The 15,384-nt window shown below is 44.5% G+C and overlaps 1 protein-coding gene across 1 annotated transcript in view; it reads left to right on the forward strand.

Moving 5' to 3' along the window:
- Positions 1–15,384, forward strand: part of LOC140210814 (FYVE, RhoGEF and PH domain-containing protein 5-like) — a 235,818-nt gene that overhangs the window by 175,915 nt on the left and 44,519 nt on the right. Inside the window, exon 17 of the mRNA XM_072280081.1 lies at positions 10,891–10,993. Within this exon, the coding sequence (XP_072136182.1) occupies positions 10,891–10,993 (103 nt within the window). The remainder of the gene's footprint in view (positions 1–10,890; positions 10,994–15,384) is intronic.

The following is a 15,384-nucleotide window of genomic DNA, read 5'->3' on the forward strand; positions in this document are numbered from 1 at the left end:
AAAGAACTCTATCAGGCTTGTTACACACGATCTGCCCTTCACGAAGCCATGCTGACTATCCTTGATCAGACCATGTTTCTCTAAGTGCCCATAGATCCTATCTCTAAAAATCTTTTCCAACAGCTTTCCCACCACAGATGTAAGGCTCACTGGTCTATAATTACCTGGACTATCCATACTACCTTTTTTGAACAAGGGGACAACATTCGTCTCCCTCCAATCCTCCGGTACCATTCCTGTGGACAATGAGGACATAAAGATCCTAGCCAGAGGCTCAGCAATCTCTTCCCTCATCTCGTGGAGCAGCCTGGGGAATATTCCGTCAGGACCTGGGGACTTATCCGTCCTAATGTATTTTAACAACTCCAACACCTCCTCTCCCTTAATATCAACATGCTCCAGAACATCAACCTCACTTATATTGTCCTCACCATCATCAAGTTCCCTCTCATTGGTGAATACGGAAGAGAAGTATTCATTGAGGGCCTCGCTCACTTCGACATCCTCCAGGCACATCTTCCCACCTTTATCTCTAATCGGTCCTACCTCCACTCCTGTCATCCTTATGTTCTTTACATAATTTAAGAATGCCTTGGGGTTTACCTTTACCCTACTCACCAAGGCCTTCTTCTTGCTCTTCTCAGCCCCTTAAGCTCCTTTCTTGCTACCCTATATTCCCCAACAGACCTATCTGATCCTTGCTTCCTAAACCTCATGTATGCTGCCTTCTTCCACCTGACTAGAATTTCCACCTCACTTGTCACCCATGGTTCCTTCACCCTAACATTCTTTATCTTCCTCACCGGGACAAATTTATCCCTAACATCCTGCAAGAGAGATCCCTGAACATCGACCACATGTCCACAGTACATTTTCCTGCAAAAACATCGTCCCAATTCACACCCTCAAGTTCTAGCCTTGTAGCCCCATAATTTGCCCTTCCCCAATTAAATATTTTCCTGTCCTCTCTGATTCTATCCTTTTCCATGATAGTGCTAAAGGCCAGGGAGGGGTGGTCACTGTCCCTCAGATGCCTACCCACTGAGAGATCTGTGACCTGAACCCATTCGTTACCTAATACTAGATCTAGCATGGCATTCCCCCAGTCAGCCTGTCAACATACTGTGACAGGAATCCATCCTGGACATACTTAACAAACTCTGCCCCGTCTAAACCGTTGGTACTAATCAGGTGCCAATCAATATTAGGGATGTTAAAGTCACCTATGATAACAACCCTGTTATTTTTGCACCTTTCTAAAATCTGCCTTCCAATCTGCTCCTCGGTATCTCTGCTGCTACCACCTCCCCCCGCCCATCCCTTTTAAAGCACTGAAATCCAGGAATTTTGAGAATCCATTCCTGCCTTGGTGCCAGCCAAGTCTCTGTAATGGCCACTACATCACAATTCCACGTATGTATCCAAGCTTTCAGTTCATCACCTCTGTTCCTGATGCTTCTTGCATTGAAGTACACGCACTTTAGCCCTTCTACCTTACAACCTTTACACCCTTTATTCTACTTCTCTTTCCTCAAAGCCTCTCTATATGTTAGAGCTGGCTTTACTCCATGCACTTCTTTCACTGCTCTATTGCTCCGAGTCCCATCCCCTTGCAAATTAGTTTAAACTTCCGTACTATGCTAGCAAACCTACCTGCAAGGATATTGTTCCCCCTCGAGTTCAGGTGCAACCCATCCAGTCTGTACGGGTCCCACCTTCCCCAGAAGAGATCCCAATGATCCAAAAATCTAAAACCTGCCCCCTGCACCAACTCCTCAGCCACGCATTCAACTGCCATCTCCTCCAATTCTTACCATCACTATCACATAGCACTGGCAGCAATTCTGAGAATCCTACCCTTGAGGTCCTGTTCTTCAGCCTTCTGCCTAGTTCCCGAAACTCGCACTTCAGGACGTCATCCCTCTTCCTGCCTGTGTCGTTGGTGCGAACATGTATCATGACTTCTGTTTGCTTTCCCCCTCGTACCAGGATGTCGTGCACCTGGTCAGAGACTTCTCGGACCCTGGCACCTGGGAGGCAACAAACCATGCAGCTGTCCTTTTCACATCCACAAAATCTCCTGTCTGCTCCCCTGACAATAGAGTCTCCAATGAGGACAGCTCTCCTCTTCTCCGTCCCACCCTTCTGCACCACAGGGTCATACTCAGTGCTGGAGGCCCTGCCACTGTAGCTCACCCCTGGTCAGTCGTCCCCACCAACAGTATCCAGGATGGTATACTTATTATTCAGGGGAATGGCTACAGGGGTGCTCTGCACTACCTGTCTACTCACCTTTGCTTTCCCCCCTCTGACTGTCACCCAACGACCTGCTTCTGGCAGCCTAGCTGTGACTACCTCCCTGTAGCTCTCATCTATGACTGCCTCATTCTCCCTTCTGAGTTGAAGGTCATCCAGCTGCTGCTCCAGATTCCTTACACGGTCTTCCATATCGCCCAGCCGCATGCACTTCTGGCAGATGTGACTCTGCAGGAGAGGGGAGTTCCCCCGAGACTGCCACATCTCACATGAGAGGCACATCACCATCTCAGGAGGCGTTGTAAAGCCTAACTGGGAACAAGCTTGTCCTCCGCCTCTTCTCGTTGAAGCCTCTCGAGTTAAAGCCTCAAAGCTCCACTTCTTCACTGGCCGCTTTCCACTTATGATGTGCATAAATTAGCATAAGTGGTAAATCTCCTGTATAGAGGTCCACTCAGCCTGTTTAACGCTCTACAGGAGCAAGGTTCACTTACTGCCCATTCATTTCAACATTTTGTTGTCAAGTTAGGGAGAGCCTTTGACCATCCAATACTAGATCAGGAGGCTGCCCACTGATTCCTGGACTTGCGCCAAGGTGGAGGGATGGTGAGTTAAATTCTGCACATGTGCAGTGGAGACAGGATGAAATGCGAGATCCCTCATCACAGCCTTGGAGCACGGACTAAATGCAGGGGTCTGACATGAGTTCGTACTCTGTGATGAGCAGAACAGTTTGGGTGATGTGATTAATCTAGCTATTCGAGTAAAACAGCAGGTAACTGAGTGGCACAGATAAAGAAAGTCCCTGGCCAGAAGAAGATAGTGCCAGCGAACAATGCGATCAAGGGCAACTGTTTGCAAACTACCTCCTTTGCTTCTTTTGCATTTTCTTTTTCTTTCAAATGTGTTCTGCTACTTTTGGAGCCTGTGATCTACATTTTGGTGGAGCAGTTTTGGGCTGATTGAGTAATCTGGCGCTTTGCTATCTTTGAGTGTTTTGTTGCGGTTTCAGGTGAAGTATGTGGCCTTGAGGCCAAGAAGTCTAGAATGCGGCACAAGCCCATGATCAACTCAATTTCTTGCCGACCTTGCCAATTAAAGTACTGAGGAAGATTGCAATCAACAAGGTTTGAATGGAAGGAGAGCGGGTGTTCAGCACCATCTACCAGCGGTCACCTCTGATCTGGGCCGACATTTATGTGCCGGGCGGCACCTAATTAATTAGCTTGTTTATTTCAGCTTTTTTCTTAAAGATGTGTTGGATGAGTTCCGGCTACCGCTGCACTGCTGAATTCTTCGCGGCCCGCAGGTTGGGGACCACTGGTGTGGAACAGTGTGGAGTAGCACAGTGTGGTGTAGTACAGTGTGGAGTAGTATGGTGTGTGGAACAGTGTAGAACAGTGAGGAGTAGTACAGTGTGGTATAGTACACTGTGGTGTAGTACATCATGGAGTGGCACAGTGTGGCATAGTACAGTGTGGATTAGCACAGTCTGGTGTAGTACAGTGTGGAGTACAGTGTGGATTAGTGCAGTGTGGATTAGTACAGTGTGGTGTATTACAGTGTGGAGTAACAGTCTGGTGTAGTGTGTAGTACAGTGTGTTGTAGTACAGTGTGGAGTAGCACAGTGTGGATTAGTGCAGTGTGGATTAGTGCAGTGTGGTGTAGTACAGTGTGTAGTACAATGCAGTACAGTATGGTGCAGTACAATGCGGATTAGCACAGTGTGGTATAGTGCAGTGTGGCGTAGCACGGTGTTATAGTACAGTACGGTGTAGTACAGTGTGGAGTAGCACAGTGTGGATTACTAGTGTGGAGTAGTACTGTCTGGTGTAGTACAGTGCAGTACAGTATGGTGCAGTATGGTGCAGCATACTGTGGATTAGTAGACTGGATTAGTACAGTGTGGTATATGGTACAGTGTGGCATGGCACAGTGTGTTATAGTACAATGCAGTACAGTATAATGTAGTACAGTGTGGATTAGTACAGTGTGGTGTACAGTGTGGTATAGTACAGTGTGGTGTAGTACAGTGTGGAGTAGCTTAGTGCGGTATAGCACAGTGTGGTATAATAGCGTGCTGTAGTATAGTATGGAATAGCACAGTGTGGTATAGTACAATGTGGCATAGTACAATGTGGAGTAGTACAGTATGGAGTAGTATAGTGTGGAGTACTACATTGTGGTATAATATAGTGTGGTATAGTACAGTGTGGTGTAGCACAGTGTGGAGTAGGACAGTGTGGAGTGGCACAGTGTGGTATAGTACAGTGTTGCATGGTACAGTGTGGAGGAGCACAGTGTAGATTCGTACAGTGCAGTAAACTGTGGTGTACAGTGTGGTGTAGCACAGTGTGGTATAGTACAATGCAATACAGTATGGTGCAGTACAGTGTGGTTTAGCGCAGGGTGTTATAGTACAGTGCAGTACAGTGTGTAGTACAGTGTGGAGTAGCACAGTATGGCATGGCAAAGTGTGGAATAGTACAGTGTGGTGTACAGTGCAGTGTACAGTGTGGATTAGTACAGTGCAGTACAGTATGGTGTACAGTGTGGAGTCGCAGTGTGTTGTGTAGAACAGTGTGGTATAGTGCAGTGTGGAGTAGTACAGTATTGTGTAGTACAGTGTGGAGTAGTACTGTGTGGTATAATACAGTGTGGAGTAGCTTAGTGTGGTATAGCACAGTGTGGTATAATAGTGTGGTGTAGTACAGTGTGGAGTAGCACAGTATGGTATTATACAGTGTGGAGTAGCCAATGTGTAGTACAGTATGGATTAGTACAATGTGGTGCAGTACAGTGTGGAGTAGTACAGTGTGGTGTAGTACAGTGTGGAGTAGCACAGTGTGGTATAAGTGTGGTATAGTACAGTGCAGTGTAGAGTGGTGTAGCACAGTGTGAAGCAGTACAATGCGGAGTAGCACAGTGTGGAGTAGTACAGTCTGCAGTGGCACAGTGTGGTATAGTACAGTGCAGTACAGGCTGGTGTAGCGCAGTGTGGAGTAGCACAGTGTGTTATATAACAGTGTTGCGTAGTACAGTCTGGAGGAGCACCGTGTGATATAGTACAGTGTTGAATGGTACAGTGTGGAGCACAGTGCAGATTCGTACAGTGCAGTAAAGTGTGGTGTACAGTATGGTATAGTACAGTGTGGATTACTAGTGTGGTATAGTACAGTGTGGCATAGCGCAGTGGTGTAGCACAGTGTGGAGTAGTACAGTGTGGTGTAGTACTGTGTGTAGTACAGTGCAGTACAGTGTGGTGTTGTACAGTGCAATGCAGTACAGTGTAGAACAGTGTGGTGTAGCACAGTGTGGAGTAGTATAGCGTGATAAAATACAATGTGGTATAGTGCAGTGTGGAGTAGTACACCGTGGTGTAGCACAGTGTGGAGTAGTATAGTCTGGAGTAGCACAGTGTGGTGTAGTACAGCGTGATATAATACAGTGTGGTATAATACAGTATGGAGTAGCACAGTGTGGATTACTACACTGTGGTATAGGACAGTGTGGAGTAGTACAGTGTGGTGTAGTACAGTGCAGTACAGTATGGTGCAGTATAGTGTGGATTAGTACAGTGTGGTATAGTACAATGTGGAGTAGCACAGTGTGGTATAGTACAGTGTGGCATGGCACAGTGTTATAGTACAATACAGTACGGTATGGTGTAGTACAGTGTGGAATAGTACAGTGCGGATTAGTACAGTGCAGATTAGTACAGTGCAGTCCAGTATGGTGTAGCATAGTGTGGATTAGCACAGTGTGGTATAGTCCAGGCTGTAGTAGCAGTGTTGTATAGTACAGTGTGGCATAGCACAGGGTGTTATAGTACAGTGCAGTACAGTACAGTGTAGTGCAGTACAGTGGAGTAGCACAGTGTGGAGTAGTATAGCGTGATAAAATACAGTGTGGTATAGTGCAGTGTGGTGTAGTACAATGTGGAGTAGTACAGTGTGGAGTAGCACAGCGTGATATAATACAGTGTGGTATAATACAGTATGGAGTAACACAGTGTGGATTACTACACTGTGGTATAGGACAGTGTGTAGTACAGTGTTGTGTAGTACAGTGCAGTATAGTGTGGATTAGTACAGTGTGGTATAGTACAATGTGGAGTAGCACAGTGTGGTATAGTACAGTGCGGCATGGCACAGTGTTATAGTACAATACAGTAGTGTGGATTAGTACAGTGGGATCAGTACAGTGTGGCATCATACAGTGCAGTACAGTGTGGTATAGTACAGTGTGGTATAGTCCAGGCTGTAGTAGCAGTGTTGTATAGTACATGTGGCATAGTACAGTATGGTGTAGTACAGTGTGGAGTAGCCAGTGTGGTTAGCACAGTGTGGTGTAATACAGTGTGGTGTAGTACAGCGTGATATAATAGTGTAGTATAATAGTGTGGAGTAGCACAGTGTGGATTACTACACTGTAGTGTAGCACAGTGTGGTGTAGCACAGTGTGGAGTAGCACAGTGTGGAGTAGCACAGTGTGGAGTAGCACAGTGCGGTGTCATACAGTGTGGTGTCATACAGTGCAGTATAGTACAGTGTAGTATGGCGTGGTGTGGTACAGTGTGTAGTACAGTGTGGATTAGTGCAGTACAGTATTGTGTAGTACAGTGTGTAGTAATGTGTTGTGTAGAACAGTGTGGTATAGTGCAGTGTGGAGTAGCACAGTGTTGTGTAGTACAGTATGCAGTAGTACTGTGTGGTATAATACAGTGTGGAGTAGCTTAGTGTTGTATAGTACGGTGTGGTATAGCACAGTGTGGTATAATAGTCTGGTGTAGTACAGTGTGGTGTAGCACAGTGTGGATTAGTACAATGTGTAGTACAGTGTGGTGTGGTACAGTGTGGCATATTACAGTGGAGTAGTACAGTGTGGTGTAGCAGAGTGTCGAGTTCTACAGTGTGGTATAATACAGTGTGGAGTAGCATAGTGTGGTATAATACAGTGTGGTATAGTACTGTGCAGTACAGTGTGGTGTAGCCCAGTGTGGAGTAGTACAATGTGGAGTAGCATAGTGTGGAGTAGTACAGTCTGGAGTGGCACAGTGTGGTATATAACAGTGCTGCATAGTACAGTGTGGAGGAGCACAGTGTGAATTAGTACACTGCAGTAAAGTGTGGTGTAGCACAGTGTGGAGTAGCACAGTATGTTATATAACAGTGTTGCATAGTACAGTCTGGAGGAGCACAGTGTGGTATAATACAGTGTTGAATGGTACAGTGTGGAGGAGCACAGTGCAGATTCGTACAGTGCAGTAAAGTCTGGTGTACAGTGTGTAGTACAGTGTGGTATAGTACAGTCTGGAGTGGCACAGTGTGGTATAGTACAGGGCAGTACAGTCTGGTGTAGCACAGTGTGGTATATAACAGTGCTGTATAGTACAGTGTGTAGTACAGTGTGGAGTAGCACAGTGTGGTATATTACAATGCAGTACAGTATGGTGCAGTACAGTGTGGATTAGTACAATGTGGTGTAGTACAGTGTGGTGTAATACAGTGTGGAGTAGCATAGTGTGTTATAGTGCAGTGCAGTACAGTGTGGTGTAGTACAGTGTAGTTTAGTACAGTGTGGTATAGTAGGGTGTGGTGTAGTACAGTGTGGAGTAATATAGTGTGGTGTAGTACAGTGTGGATTAGTACCATGTGGTGTATTACAATGTGGTGTATTACAGCGTGGAGTAGCACAGTGTGGTGTTGTACAGGGTTATAGTACAGTGCAATACAGTATGTTGTAGTACAGTGTGGAGTAGCATAGCGTGGTATAGTACATTGCAGTACAGTGTGGTATAGTACAGTGTGGAGTAGCACGGTATGGAGTAGTACAGCGTTGTGCAGCACAGTGTGGAGTAGCATAGTGTGGTATAGTACAGTGCAGAACAGTGTGGTGTAGTACAGTGTGGAGTGGCACAGTGTGGTATATAACAGAGTTGCATAGTACAGTGTGGAAGAGCATAGTGTGGATTAGTATAGCGCAGTAAAGTGTGGTGTAGTATAGTGTGGTGTACCACAGTGTGGTATAGTACAGTGTGGATTACTATAGTGTGGTGTAAAACAGTGTGGTAAAATACAGTGTGGAGCAGCACAGTGTGGTGTAGCACAGTGTCGAGTAGTAAAGTATGGTGTAGTACAGTGTGGATTAGCACAGTGTGGTATAGCACTGTGGAGTATCACAGTGTGGTATAGTACAGTGTGTAGCACAGTGTTATATTACAGTGCAGTACAGTATGGTGTACAGTGTTGAGTAACCAGTGTTGAGTAGCACAGCGCGGTGTAGCACAGCGCGGAGTAGCACAGTGTTATATTACAGTGCAGTACATTATGGTGTAGTACAGTGTCGAGTAGCCAGTGTGGGGTAGCACAGTGTAGTGTAGTACAGTGTGGTATAGTGTGGTGTTGTGTAGTCCAGTGTGGAGTAGCACAGTGTGGAGTAGCACAGTGTGGTATAGTACGGTGTGTAGTACAGTGTGGAGTAGCACAGTGTAGTGCTGTGTGGTATAGGAAAGCTTTGTCACAGGCAGCTGTGGTTGCTAAGTCTATGTATATTTAAGTTAGAGGTTAATAAATTCTTGTTTAGTCAGGGCATGAAGGGATACAGGGAGAAAGCAGGAGATTGGAGCCAACAGGAAAATTAGATTAGCCATAATGAAATGGCAGATCAGACTCAATGGGCTAACTGGCCCAATTCTGCCCCCATATTCTATCTTCACTAATCCTGCTAGCCTGCATTTATTCCATATCCCTTTAAGCTTTGCTCATTCAAGAACATGTCCAGATCCATCATCATATCTCTGAAACCTGTTGAGGGTTTCCAGTAAACATAGAAACATAGAAAACATACAGCACAATACAGGCCCTTTGCCCCACAAAGCTATGCCAAGCATATCCCTACCTTAGAATTACCCAGGCTTTACCCATAGCCCTCTATTTTTCTGAGCTCCATGTAGCCATCCAAGAGTCTCTTAAAAGAGCCTATCGTTTCAGCCGCCACTGGCAGCCCATTCCATGCACTCATCACTCTCTGCATGAAAAACTTACCCCGACATGTCCTCTGTACCTACTTCCAAGCACCTTAAAACTTTGCCCTCTCGGGCTAGCCATTTTAGCCCTGGGGAAAAGCCTCTGACTATCCACACGATCAATGCGTCTCATTATCTTGTACACCTCTATCAGGTCACCTTTCTTCCTCCGTCGCTCCAAAGAGAAAAGGCCGAGTTCACTCAACCTATTCTCATAAGGCATGCTCCCTAATCCAGGCAACATCCTTGTAAATTTCCTCTGCAACCTTTCTATGGTTTCCACGTCCTTCCTGTAGTCAGGCGACCAGAATTGAGTACAGTACTCCAAGTCTGACCAGGGTCATATATAGCTGCAATATTACCTCTCGGCTCTCAAACTCAATCCCACGATTGATGAAGGCCAATGCACCGTATGCCTTCTTAACCACAGAGTCAACCTGCGTAGCAGCTTTGAGTGTCCTATGGACTCAGACCCCAAGATCCCTCTGATCCTCCACACTGCCAAGAGTCTTACCATTAACGCTATATTCTGCCATCCTATTTGACCGACCAAAATGAACCACCTCACACTTACCTGGGTTGAACTCCATCTGCCACTTCTCAGCCCAGTTTTGCATCCGATCAATGGCCTGCTGTATCCTCTGACAGCCCTCCACACCATCCACAACACCCCCAACCTTTGTGTCATCAGCAAATTTACTAACCCATCCCTCCATTTCCTCATCCAGGGTATTTTTAAAAATCACAAAGAGTAAGGGTCGCAGAACAGATCCCTGAGGCACATCACTGGTCACCGGCCCCCATGCAGAATATGACCTGTCTACAACCACTCTTTGCCCTCTGTGGGCAAGCCAGTTCTGGATCCACAAAGCAATGTCCCCTTGAATCCCTTGCCTCACTTTCTCAATAAGCTTTGCATGGGGTACCTTATCAAATGCCTTGCTAAAATCCATATACACTACATCTACAGCTCTACCTTAATGAATATGTTTAATCACATCCTCAAAAAATTCAATCAGGCTTGTAAGGCACGACCTGCCTTTCACAAAGTCATGCTAACTATTCCTAATCATATTATGCCTCTCCAAATGTTCATAAGTCCTGCCTCTCAGGATCTTCTCCATCAACTTATCAACCACTGAATTAAGACTCACTGGCCTATAATTTCCTGGGCTATCTCTACTCCCTTTCTTGTATAAGGGAACAACATCGGCAACCCTCTAATGCTCCGGAACCTCTCCCATCCTCATTGATGATGCAAAGATCATTGCCAGAGGCTCAGCAATCTCCTCCCTCGCTTCCTACAGCAGCCTGGGGTACATCTCGTCCAGTCCCTGTAACTTATCCAACTTGATGCTTTCCAAAAGCTCCAGCACATCCTCTTCCTTAATATCTACATTCTCAAGCTTATCAGTCCACTGCAAGTCATCCCTACAATTACCAAGATCCTTTTCTGTAGTGAATAATGAAGCAAAGTTGCTGGAAATTTGATCATGGAGTATAGAATGACTGACATCCATGGGCTGGATGTTTGGAGCTGGGAATCAATGAATGGTGCAAAATTGAGAGGATAGTGGCACCCACTTACTTGTACCTTTGTCTCTCAGGTTGTTTGTCGAACATGCTGCAGGAACAAATATCCCCTTGGCTATCTGAAGGGCAGGCTGGCTCGGGTATGTGATCAGTGTCACAAACAGCTGCAGAGGACAGGTAATGAACATGTTCCACAGCAGAGATTACTGCCCTTTGATCTGTCTTCATTCTCCACTTCTCTCTTCCTTCTCCATTCCCCCTCCTGTGCCGATGTAGAGTACAACATAGCAGGTAGTGTAGTGATTAGGACTACGCTTTACGGTACAGACGACCCAGGTTCAATTTCCACCACTGCCATAAGGAGCTTGTTCATTCCCCGCATGCCTGTATGTGTTTCCTCCATCTGCTCTGGCTTCCTCCCACAGTCCGAAGACATACCAATTGTTACGTTAATTGGTCATTGTAAATTATCCCATGATTAGGCTAGGATTAAGTTGGGAGAATTCTGAGCAGTACAGCTCGAAGAGCCAGCAGGGCCTATTCCACACTGTATCTCAATAAATAAACATAATTTAAAAAATAGTATGAGAAAGATTGCTTTCCTGCTAGATTCTCATGTTAGCCATTTCAGCCCTGGGAAGAAGCCTCTGCTATCTACACAATCGATGCCTTGTACACCTCTATCAGGTCACCTCTCATCCTCTGTCGCTCCAAAGAGGAAAAAAGAGGCCAAATTCACTCAACCTGTTCTCATAAGGCATGTTCTCCAATCCAGGCAACATCCTTGTAAGTCTCCCCTGCACTCTCTTTAGACCATCCACTTCCTTTCTGTGATGACGTGACCAGAACTGAACACAGTACTCCAAGTGGGGTCTAATGAACATTTACCGCATTTCTGCTGTGTATTTCCCTGAGAATATCTGCTCCCAATTTATGTTCCCAAGTTCCTGCCTAATAGCATCATCTATCCCCCTACCCCAATTAAGTGTTTTCCCAAATGGTCTGCTCCTAAACCTCTTCAGCGCGATGGTAAAGAGAATAGAGTTGTGATCACTACCTCCAAAATGCTCTCCTACTGACACTTGGCCTGGTTAATTTCCCAATACCAGATCAGGTACAGCCTCTCTACTAATTGGCTTATCTACATATTGCATCAGGAAACCTTCCTGAACACACCTGACAAACTCCATCACATCTAAACCCCTTGCTCCAAGGAGACAGCAGTCAATATTAAGGAAGTTAAAATCACCCATCACAATAGCCCTATTATTATTGCATCCTTCCAATATCTGCATCCTCGATTCTCTGTCACTACTTGGGGGTCTATAAAAACACCCAGTAGAGTTATTGCCCCTTTCCTGTTTCTGACTTCCACCCACACTGACTCAGTAGACAATCCCTCCACGACTTCTTGCTTTTCTGCAACCATGATACTATCCCTGATTAGCAGTGCCACCCCCCCTTCCTCTTTTTCCTCCTTCCCTGTCTGTTTTGAAACACCTAAAGCCTGGCACACTCAGCAGCCATTCCTGCTCTTGAGTCATCCAAGCCTCTTTAATGGCCACAACATCATAGTTCCTTTCTTTTCAAATCTTTTTATTGTATATATAGGAAAAATAACATGAGTCCATCGAAGTAACACTTACAATGCCTCTAAAAAAAAACCCATCATCTTAAAGATTGAAAACAAAATTTTGTGATAACAAAAAAAAAACCTACTGAGCAGAAAAGTGAGAAAAAAAAAAAAGAGAACCCATAAGGTGTACAACCCTGGAGCCATGCGTCATACAAAAAGCTTCTAAAAATAAACATCAAACCGCCAGCAAGAAAAGAAAATATACTAAAAAAATTTACAATTAGATCGTGGAAAAATTATATCAATTAACTCAAATGATAATAACGAGCAAATGAGCCCCATCTTTTCTCAAAATCAAATAAAAGTTCAAAGGTTTGACTTCTAATTTTCTCCAAACTAAGACATAGCATCACTTGAGAGAACCATTGTGACAACGTGGGAGCTGATGTGTCCTTCCACTTCAACAAAATGGCCCTCCTAGCTATCAATGTAACAAATGCAATAACATGTTGGTCAGACACAGAAATACCATGAATATTTTGAGGAACTATTCCAAAAAGCACAGTTAATTTATTAGGTTGTAAATTAATTTTAACTGCTGTAGAAATTGTTGAGAAAACCGACTTCCAGAACTGTTCCAATATAGAACAAGACCAAAACATATGTGTCAGTGCAGCTATCTCAGTTTTACATCTATCACAATGACTATCAACATTAGGAAAGATTTTAGAAAGTCTCTCCTTTGTCAAATGATAACAATGTACAATTTTAAATTGAATCAATGAATGGCTAGCACAAATTGAAGAAGAGTTAACCAACTTCAATATCCGCATCCAGTCCTCCATCATAAAGGTCAAATTAAGTTCCTTTTCCCAATCCTGTTTAATCTTAGATAAAGGACGCTTATCCCATTGTAATAGTAAATTATAAATTCTTCCAATAGAACCCTTAATCAAAGGATTCATACTCATAATAGTATCTAACAGGTCAGCCTCCAATATGTAAGGGAAATTACTTAAATATTTTTGTAAAAAATATCTAACTTGAAAGTATTGCAGAAAGTGTGAGTATGAAAGAGAATATTTATCAATTAATTGTTCAAAGGACATCAATCTATCTCCTTTAAATAAATCCAAAAAAGAATTAATACCTTTATTTTTCCAAAGTAAAAAAATTGGATCACTCAAAGAAGGCTTAAAAAAGTAATTTGGTTAAATTAAACTACAAAGTTTAAATTTTTTAAGATTAAAAAAATTGCAGAACTGTAGCCAAATTTGTAAAGAATACTTAATCACAGGATATAGGTTTAAATTAACAACTTTACCTAATAGAAGAAGAAGTAGAAGAATATCTTTATTGTCATTGTTGTGGAGTAATGAAACACAGTTTAGCAGCTCAACGTTTTGCAGCATGACAAAGAATATATACATAAAATAAACTCTAAAACCTCAGGAGTGCAGTCCAAAATTAATAATATATGGGTGGGGTAGTAGGAGTATTGCACACCTGCCATTCCTGGAAGTGTGATGCATTTAGCTGCCGCCGTCTTAGGAGGGGGGCAGGAGAAGGGAAGGGGGTGTTAGACATTTCACTGCTTGTGGATAGAAGCTGTTAAGGAGTCTCTTTGTTTTTGTCCTTAATGCTCTGTATCTCTTCCCAGAAGGTAGAGGGGAAAATAGGTGATGTCCAGGATGAGTGGGATCCTTTGAAATGCAAGTAGCCTTCTTTTGAAGTCTGCCAGTATAAATGTCTCTGAGGGAGGGTAATGTTGTGCCAATAACCCGCTCTGCTACCCTCACCACCCGCTGCAAGTCCTTCCTGTTCTGTTCTCTGCAGCTGGCAAACCACACTGCACAGCAATATGTCAGGAGGCTCTCTATAGTTGTCCGATAGAAGTTGATCAGCAGGTGATGAGGGAGGAGAGCGTGCTTTAGCTTCCTTGGGAAGTAGAGCCTCTGTTGGGCCTTCCCCACCTGATAAGAGATATGGGCAGTCCAGGTGAGGTCAGCCGAGATGTGGACGCCGAGGAACTTAACTCTCTACTCTCTCCACCTCTTTCCCGTACATGTGCAGAGCAGAGTGCTCGACGCGCTTTGATTTCCTGAAGTCTACTATCAGCTCCTTGGTTTTTGTGATGTTCAAGTCCAGGTTATTATGACAACACCATTCTGTCAAATGCTGTACCTCCTCCCTAGAGGCTGTCTCATCACAGTCTGATATGACACCTGTTAGGGTGGTATCGTCAGCAAATTTGACAATGGTGTTGGTGGAGTGAATGGTAGAGCAGTCATGGGTGAAAAGAGAATAGAGGATGGGGCTGAGAACACACCCCTTTTGTGTACCGGTGTTCAGGATGAGAGTAGATGATGTGTGTTCTCCCATCCTGACACTTTGGGGTTTGTTACTCAGAAAATCCAGTATCCATGAGCACAGTGAACTGCCAAGGCCCAGGTTGCTCAATTTCTGCACCAGTTTGTAGGCGATGACTGTATTAAAAGCTGAGCTGTAGTCTACAAACAGCATTCTTACATAGGTGTTATCCTGATCCAGGTTTGTAAGGGCTGTGTGGAGAGCTGTGATGACTGCATCCTCTGTCGATCTGTTTGCACGATACGCAAACTGGTATTTATCAAGGTCAGCAGGTATGGCAGACTTAATATAAGACAGTATGAGTCTCTCAAAACATTTCGTGATGGTAGGAGTTAGAGCAACTGGGCGATAGTCATTAAGGCAGTTCACTGTACTTTTCTTTGGTATGGGTATTATTGTGGCTGACTTAAGGCAGGTGAGGACTACAGACTGTAGTAGCGAGAGGTTGAAGATGGTAGTAAATACTCCCACTAGTTGATCTGCGCAGTCCTTAAGGATCCTTCCGGTGATTCCATCTGGGCCAGCTGCTTTCCTCGCATTGATTCCGCGCAGGGCAGATCTGACCTGGTGTTGGTGTAATTGTATAGGGTCATCCTTCTCTGTTAGTGCTGACTGGATGTCA

The sequence above is a fragment of the Mobula birostris genome, chromosome 16, assembly GCF_030028105.1.
Source record: "Mobula birostris isolate sMobBir1 chromosome 16, sMobBir1.hap1, whole genome shotgun sequence".
In the NCBI taxonomy this organism is placed as follows: Eukaryota; Metazoa; Chordata; class Chondrichthyes; order Myliobatiformes; family Myliobatidae; genus Mobula; species Mobula birostris.